General features: G+C 43.8%; 1 protein-coding gene across 1 annotated transcript in view; it reads right to left on the reverse strand.

The window, feature by feature from the left end:
* LOC134448430 (eukaryotic translation initiation factor 3 subunit H) overlaps window positions 1–9,147 on the reverse strand; it is a 50,503-nt gene extending 41,356 nt beyond the window's left edge. The window contains exons 1-2 of the mRNA XM_063198106.1: window positions 9,002–9,147; window positions 480–636 (exon numbers count right to left, since the gene is read on the reverse strand). Of these exons, the coding sequence (XP_063054176.1) occupies window positions 480–636; window positions 9,002–9,094 (250 nt within the window). The 5' untranslated portion in view covers window positions 9,095–9,147. The remainder of the gene's footprint in view (window positions 1–479; window positions 637–9,001) is intronic.
* Window positions 9,148–9,373: the final 226 nt, after the last annotated feature.

The following is a 9,373-nucleotide window of genomic DNA, read 5'->3' on the forward strand; positions in this document are numbered from 1 at the left end:
AATTGAGTTACAGTGACAAAGCTAATGTTTTTATGCTAATGGAGCTTTGAGGCTTGTTGGTATTATCCATGGAATCACCATGAACAATATACAGAGAAAAAAACACATGCCGCCTACACATAACTGTAAGGCTGCTGTGTGTTCCTGCCAAAACCAAAAGCCTGGCCTTGACCCCCCACATCAGCCTCCTTCTCTGCATTCATTAAACAGTGATAAGGTGCAAGGGGCTGGTAGTACCTTCATCAATATTTGTTTGTTTGTTTGTTTAAAATACAGCAGCTGTGGGTATTTCATAGCAAAGACATGTGAAATTTCCCATCACATGTCTAAAACCAACAATCAAATACATAAATATTTATAGGGTTCAAAAGCGTAAAACCTTATTAAATGCAAAAATTAAGAACTAAAAGCCCTAATAAATGAAAACTTTAATAAAGAATTTTGAATAATGTTCTTTAAAGAAATAAAGCTAGTGGTACCTTCATCAAAGTCGGCATCGTCCTCGGTGTGCTGTGGGAAGGGGAAGCAGTTGGTGATCTCCAGCCGGTCCTCCACCACCAGCCCCAGCAGGACGCCCTGCACCACCTCGCTGCCCTGGCCCTCCTCCTGGTAGTGCTTGATGATCTTCAGCACCACCTGCCAGACACACAACACAACACAGAGAAGAGGAGAGAAGAGAAGGAGAGAAGAGAAGGAGAGAAGGGGTTGCATAATTTTAAAGGAGAAACAAAACAACAACAACAGAGAGAGAGAGAGAGAGAGAGAGAGAGAGAGAGAGAGAGAGAGAGAGAGAGAGAGAGAGAGAGAGAGAGAGAGAGAGAGCGCGAGCGAGAGGGCATTGATTTTTTTTATTCATTTTGGGCCTTTAACACTTTAAGTTTACACTAAATTTCTAACCCTAAAACTGTTCAGCTTGTTGTTTTTAAAACCAGACTTTTAAAGGGAGACTATGTGAGATTTTTACTTGTTTACATCTAGAATTCATGCTACCCATTTACTAATGTTACCTTTTTCATGAATATTTACCACCACCATGAAATTCTAAGTAGGCTTATTCATTATGACTGTAAAAATTGCACTTTTCATACATGAAAAGGGGGATCTTCTCCATGGTCCGCCATTTTGAATTTCCAGAAATAGCCATTTTTATCTGCAGAAATGACTGTACTTGTGCCATACTTGAAAATACTAGTTTATTACTTAGTAAACTATCATGGAAATGTCAAATTTGGCAATAGGCAACACAGTTTCAATGAGCAGCATAGTTGCAGTATTTTTTTTACCATTTCCTGCACAGTGTCCCTTTAAAGAGGAGATTTCTTTAAACAAAAAAACCCCACACCTGAAAACAGACAACACGTATGTGTAAACAACTTAAAACAATGAGTCTGCAAGTTTTGGAAAATGGAGAAAAGTTTGCCTGCTATGTTGTCAATGACGTGATGAGGGGTTCCACGCTGATAAGTGTTGACATGTAACAAATATTATCAACGGATAAAAAAATATCTGTTTTTTTCCCAGATACTTGTAAAAAACATCTGAGAGAAAAAAAAGAAGAGAGTAAGGACTGGGTAATGAGGGGTGTTGTGTGGGGGTGGGGTGGCAGACTGGACTGGCAGACAGTGACGAAGTAGCGATGGACTTGAGAGACCAGCGGAAATGAGAGCGACGAGACCCAGATAAGTACCGACTGACTGCCCGTACATACCAATTTGTAGCAGAATGCTGGGTTTTTTTTTTTGTGGAGAAACACAAGTGGAGTGGAGGAAGCAGGATGGTCACCTCTATCCCTCACTATGACACCCGCCAAACCGAAACGGCCCGAGCTCCATGGCAACCATAGACTCTAAGGCTGCGTTAGCATCTGCGGTGCGGCTGGATGGCGATTAGGCCATGCCGGGTCGGTGGTAGCTACGCCCTGGGGTTAATGGAGCCAAAATGATCCTTAAGTGCCTCATTATGTTTCCTGACAACAGGGGATAGATGCGGCAGCCCCTCTTAAAGCACCAGGCCCAGCAAAATCACCACGTCCCAACCCATTCAAAACTGCATGAAGTTCATGAACACACACACACACACAAATCCAACTTGTGCGACTACGAAGACAGGGACAACAAGCCTCTTCTGTGGAGCTAAATGTCAGAGACGATAGACGATTCTTGCGGAATCCACATGACGCAAGGTTTTACCAGGAATTTTATGATGCGAATCAAAAAGCGCGGTGTGGCACAGTCATTTTTTCTGACTCGGCGCACGTCGACCAGCGGCGCCCAGGAAGAAGGCAGAAAGAGCAGGAGATGACTAGAGTTGCCTAGCCTAGAGAAGAGTAGCCTGGATATTAGTGGTGTCAACAATGATCGATTCGGCGAAGCAATCCAATGCGGGGCATCGGATCGGATTGCATAGAATTGAATCGAATCGAAACCTCCTGAATCGTGATAGAATCGGATCGTGCGGCAGTGACAATCCATACCACTACAGCTACTGGACCACAGAAGGAACCCTGCATCATCTAGGGCACATTTTCGAAAATACTGACGCTTTCGATGACGTCATTAATGGTTCTAGATGGTACTCATGCCTACTGTGAATTAGCCTTTAGGCAACTAGGAGAATGAATGAAATTCAATGTTAAGTCATGCACTAGCAGACATTAAGCTTAAACCACGGTGATACGTTTTATCTTGGTTACCATATTGAAAATCCTTGCTTATGCACATTCAACCGCCTCGCTGATGCACATTTTCTAGCACAATCTTCTGCCTTCCAGCAAAAACTACAGTGGCTAATCCTGAAATCACCCAAAACATATCTATACATCATACTGTATGATTCTCTACATACACATGCACACACTCACACTGAAAACACAATCAACCATCTGTAAAGCTTGGCATGTGCTTAATACACATTGCAGATGTGCCTCAAGCTCATGTGAAGGGAACATATGAGAGAGGGGGAGATGCATGTATGGCAGTCACATAGAGAAACAATGAATGAGGCTAGAAATATACATCACCACAATAAGACCATCATGCCCCCAAAAGTTTTTTTTATACATACTGTATATTTTCAGGATTTGTGCCTTTACTCTCTGACAGAGAAGATTAAGAGCAGGCCTCCAAACTAACACCAGCCAACCGGCCAAATACTGGGGAAATTTCAATTTGTCTGGTAGAAAAGACCAACTTACTAGCCAGTTTGACCCAGTATGTTTGGCTAGAAAGACTAACATGTACTAGCCATTTTGGCTGGTGGTGAAAAAAAGTTAATTTAATGAAATGATATAGCCCAAGTCGGACTCGAACCTGGTTCCCCATGAGTATGCAAGTCCATTTAGGGACAGGAGCCTTAGTCCGTTGCGCCACAGCAGCTCCAGAGAACAGAGACTTTCACACCAGCAGAGGCCCGTTGTTAACAGGGGGCACTTGTAAGCCCTGCCCAAGGGTGTCAGGGGGCACAATAACTACAGCACCATGCCAAGATTGCTGGCGGGTGGCAGCATGAAAAACTAATGCACTAAGGTCAAGGTGTAACAGCAAGGATTTTCCCCATCTACACCTTCCTACCACCAGGACAAACACTGACGATCAGAGAAGAAACTTGTCCTTGTGACCACATTGTGTGTACAAAGAACTGACTGAAAGCACCTACTACCCAAGAACAAACCCACTGGCAACTACTATCAAAAGAGAACCGCATCAACGGCCGGATGAATACAAGTTTACAAGTTTATTTATATAAAAAGGGACAGCATATATTACCAGCGTTTAAAAAAAATGCTAAATACACAAGATTATAGCCATGAGGCTAATTTCCATCTTTTGTCTCTTGACAGGTTTGATGCTCCTTAAAAAAACAAGGTTAAAACAAAACTAATAGCTTTATTACTTGGAATTTCGAGGGGTGAACATTTCTGCCTTTGGGTCCTTTGTTCACAATTGACTACAGAAATGCTTGCTCTAAATAGAGTTACGAAAAAAAGGTCCTGAAACATCAATAATGTGCGGCACAGCCGTGGCTTAATCGGCTGGGCACTGGATTGGGTGAGCCTAGGGCGGGGAATCGATCCAAATTTCATGGATCGATTCGATTCGGATCCAGAAGGTCACAATCCGATTCGATCCACAATCCGATTCGATATCGATCTTCTGTATTGCTGGGTTGTCACTTTAACCCATTTATGCTAAGAATCCTAAGACCAGTTATAAAAACCTAACTATCTCAGCCTTTGATGCCCACACAAACATGAAATAGTGGTCATATAGCCTCCATTAATGTGGATGAGAGCTACAGGATGTGGTTGAGGAATAGCGCCTATAATCATCTGCAAAAGATCGATCCACAAAGTTGTGAATCGATATTGCACTTTTCGAACGTGAATCGATATTGGATCGCAGATCGATCTTTTGAACCCAGCCCTAGGTGAGCCAGGTTTGATTCTCGACCCGAGTTCATTTCCCGATCCTCCCTCGTCTCGCTCTCCCACTTGCTTCCTGTCCTGTCTAAATAAAGTTGAAAACCCCCTATATATATATATATATATATATATATATATATATATATATATATATATATATATATATATATATATATATAAATGCAATGTACGATTATGAGCTTTTCCAGGTTCAGAATAAAATGTTCATGTGCAGATCGTGTCCGTGCGCTCCCTACGTCAGTGTTAAGCAGGACATCAGAGGCACGTGTGTGAAGGTTTCTCACGTTGCCACCGCCTCCACCTGAGCGTTTGCCGTGGCCACAAGGACAGGTCAGGAATACTGAGCACAGCAGTCAATGGATGAAAGGCATTTTTCAAGGACTATCCTTTAAGATTGTCTTCCTGTGTGTGTCTGTGTGTGTGTGTGTGCGTCCGCATGCAAGCGTGCACACATCTTGTCGATGCAAAGTTTCCCTGTCAATCTTTCATCTTCAGGGCAAGGCTTGGTACTGCAGGATTTCTCCCCCCAACCCCCACCCAGGTACCTTCAATCATTCACTATGCAGGCTATGCACCTGCTTCCTTGGCCTGGAAAAATATCAAAGAGGAAAAAGCAGGAGGGGGCCAGGGAGTATGCGTGTGTGTGTGTGTGTGTGTGTGTGTGTGCGTGTGTGCGTGTGTGTGTGTGTGTGAGGAAGGCTGGGCTGGTGTGGCCATAGTCTGTCTGTCAGTCTGTGTCAGTCTGTCTGTCCGTCCCTCCCTCTCCTCTCGTCGATACCAGCGGGGCCAAGCAGACTGCTAAGGTAACACCTATCTATGTCGAAGCTTATTATAACACTGCCATCCTTCTTTCTCAAGCAGCCGCTGTGGGAAGATCGACTATGGGAGGGGTAGCTAGACAGGAGCTGACAGATATTTCCCTAAACACGAAGACAGATGATGACCAGAGACATCCATGTGCTGGTCTCTCCACCCAACTGGCTCCTGTGGTTCTCTCTGACACAATAGTTAGCATTAACGTCATCTGGTGTGACCCACCGCCAAAGTGTCAAGGCTTCCTCCAAGCCACCCACCCCCCCTTCAACCAGCCAAATGATATAAGTGCTGATGTGATCCATCAGATGACCTCCTGCTAAGGTGGGGTGATTGGTGGAGAAGATTGGGCTTCTTCATCTCTGACCAAGCAATCATTTTCAGCCATGCGGAGTGGGCCTGAATGCCCCTCATTTACAACTATTGATTGGCAGCATTGAAAGCTGGGGTGGAGGGGAGGGGATGATGGGGGGCGTGTTGGCTTGACTCTTCTGCTCGGGCGGTAATGAATTAATAGGTGCGTGTTCCACCAGGAGAAGCTCTGATGGCCATTTGAGAAGATGGAGGGTTTAAAGGGGAGTCGTTGGCTTGGTACCCTCACCAAATGTCTGCCATAATAAAAGAGGATATTTATCGGACCCAGAATGAAGACAAGATTGAGTGTCCAAGTGGTGAGCATAATTGATGGCTGTCTTTCACCAGCATCGATTTGTGGATTAATTTGAAGAAATATGGCAGCCTGTGACTATTGATTTTATTTATCTGGAGTTTCCACCTGCATGAGCCGGTTGCTGCACTTCTATTTTCAAAATGGTCCATGGTTGATGTTTGGGTAGATTAGTAAGCTAACGTCTTCTTCCAAATAATCATGTGTTTGAGGTAGGGCTGCACGATTATGGAAAAAAAACATTATCACGATTATTTTGGTCAAAATCGTAATCACGATTATTAATCACGATTATTGACTTTTTGCTGATTTTTTTGAAAATTATAATGAGATGAAACATAACCAAGGATGAACTATGTACGGGGTGAGCAAAATAAAATGAATTGTCATAAATATGTAAAGGCAATAGCATGAAACTTTGGTGGACAGATTTCTGGCCAGAAACACCAACCTGTCAGTATGTTCTGGCTTCAAGAACGCTCTCAAAAGTAGGTCACTATTGCCACGATTAAATCACGATTAAAATTTCGACTTCGATTTCACTATTCATCACGATTTTCGATTATTTTTGATTAATTGTGCAGCCCTAGTTTGAGGTGTTAAATGATTTCCTGTGAAAATGTGCATCATGGGGTATATTACAACTGTCTTTTTCAGAGCTGCCCCAATAATGGACACAAGCACCACCTACTGAAGGGGTGAAGAATAGCCCAGGAGTTTCCATGGTTGAAACAGAACTAACAGTGCCAAGGAGCCCGTGCCAGCTCTGCTGCCCAACACCTGCCTTCTGCCTTGGGTTTGGCCGCTCAAGCCTGAAAGCCGGCCCAATTTCCATCTCTCCTGAGTCTGTCACCCACACAAATGTGAGCCGTGCAAGCTTTAATTAAACCATGTTGCAATTCGAAGATTACTAATAATGACAATTCACTACCAGTCAAAGCCTTCCTTCATTTTCAGAATTCAACAATTTCTACAAAGTACAGTGGTACTACACTACTCTCTCGTTATTGAAATGTTATCAGATTGACACAATAATGGTATCTGAGTGATGTGACAGAGCGCCAGTGGGTAAGAAAAAATAAACACCTCACATCTCTGACAGATCTGCACAGCACATTAAAACACCAGGAAGCGCGCGCGCACACACACACACACATACACCAACTTTGATCTCACTGACGTGAAAACCTCAAAACCAAGGATATCCCCAATCCCCAGGTGGTAATTCAACCACTCCAAACTACTGAAACACCAGTTCCGAAAAGCCAACTTGCAGACACACGCTCACAACAACCTCAACATAAATACGGTACATCAAGCACTTTCCCTCTCCCTCCCTGCCCGGGAGCCGGCAGCGGGCGGTGAGTGAGGAACTGTGAACTATGTGAATGGGTTACATACACTCCTCCCGGCATTAAGCAGTCTCTCTCGCACGCACGCACGCACGCACGCTGCTCCACTCTCCCACTTCCCTTAGCTCTGGGGCACATTGATGTTGCTTTTATCCTGAGCCTTCTGCCCTCTTCCCTTGCTCCATCAATCTCTCCCCGCTTCTTTCAACATGTTGCATGCTCCCTCTCTCTCTCTCTCATACAGCATGCTCCCTCGGCACAGAAGAGAAGCAACCGGTGTAGGGTTGCATATGATGCTGAGCTTTTCAAAAACCAGGCCTTGTTTATGGCTTCAAAGGATTTTTTCCTCCCTCAACTTAATTTTGCGAGCCATGGCTGCTTTCTTTCCTTACAAACGTGTGTGAACTGTGTTGGCGGGGGCATCTTTTAAGCTCCTCTTAACAGCTGACTGATGCAACGCGCTGGCAACATCATTCAATAAAGACAGGTGAATTATTTACAAATCAGGTCTTCCTCAGAGGACTTCTGCCTCCAAATGCTGGGGGCTTCAATGAGTTAAGTTATGCTCGTAAAAATATTTGCATTTGTTTATCCAGTTGATTTTGTTAAAAAATAAATAAATCTTAGATTCTCGAGGTCAACAGACAAAAATATCTATCTCACTGTCAGTATATTCATTCCTTGAGGTGTGTTTTATCAAGTACAAATGCAATAGCTTTCAGGTAAACAAAAAAATGCTGATATTTATTTCAGATGTAACACTAACTTTGAACAGTGATCAGTGAACAGCTTGAACATGAATGCAGATTTTTACATTTTTTCGTATAACTGCTGTGAAACACAGGATGGTCTGTTTGATATGCGAGTCCTCCATATAACGACATTGCCCTCTGCTGGCATTTACTGGGAGTGCACCAAGCCCCAAAAAGTGAGTGATAGTAAACCATTTGTTTCAACCACTCAGAATAAGAAAAACGGGACCAATGTTGTATAAAATGAGAATGAATTGCGTGTCACTGCGTTTAATGGTCATTTTCTACTTGAATCCCATGACATGGCAATGACTTCACATTTTTGCCCCATCCCCATATAACTATTCCAAACACCATTGCAAAAACCAATTATCTTTTGAACCCCTTCCAGGCCATACTACGCAGCTTCCCTTGCTCGAACAAGGAGCTGTCCCCATCATACAAGGCGTACTTCTGTTGTCTGTTGAGTTCTGACTATCTGTCCGAAGAAGGACCTACAGTAGGTAAACACTCTAATGGATAAGAACTACATCTCTGGCATTGGGGAGGTATGATCTCCACTGACTCTCATCGTTCATCAGCGCATCATCAGATAATAAAAATAACAGTCCGTTCAGTGAACAATCCCCCTCAACACTAAGTACCAAGCATGTCACATCCTATCCGCTGTATGCAGTTAGCCGGTGCTACCCTCTGTTATCCATGGTGGCACTTAGTGACACTGTAGACCAGTGTCCACATATATTTCAAAATCATTAAGACTACTACAACTTGACAACAAAAGCGAGTGGAGACACAAATCCAAGGTTGCGTTGTGCGTTTGGTTTCTTGAGGTGGTTAGCTCTAAATTTTGGTTTCCAGCATCGTAGCATGGTTTGCTAGCATCGGGGGGCTAAATCGTTTAGCCTGGGACATATCTGGAGTCCCAGTTTGGTTCACGCGAGCCACATAAACAACGAAACATAAGAATACTTACCAGCCCCTCGATTTGGATCGACTTCACAGGAGAATCCAAAGTACCGGCGGATACTACCGCTGCTGCAGTCGTTGATTCTTTACGCGCAGCCATGTTTCCACGAGAAAGGAGGAGGAAGTGTGTGAAGCGCTGACTTCCTGTGTTCGGTGCACCAACTTTCTGATCTCGTGGCTTTCACCGATTCTGAGAAATAGGTTCCCCCCATCAATTGACCCATGATATGCTGCTCTCGATCTCAAAACATTTTAATGAAGTGTGCCATGCCTACAAGTCAGAGATGATTCACAGACCAAGCCCTGACCCCCAGGCTGCCATGTGCTGTAGTTGATGAAACAAGATCTTCCTATTTCTAGGCTTATACCTCTGGAGTAA

Source organism: Engraulis encrasicolus, chromosome 5, assembly GCF_034702125.1.
Source record: "Engraulis encrasicolus isolate BLACKSEA-1 chromosome 5, IST_EnEncr_1.0, whole genome shotgun sequence".
Classification (NCBI taxonomy): Eukaryota; Metazoa; Chordata; class Actinopteri; order Clupeiformes; family Engraulidae; genus Engraulis; species Engraulis encrasicolus.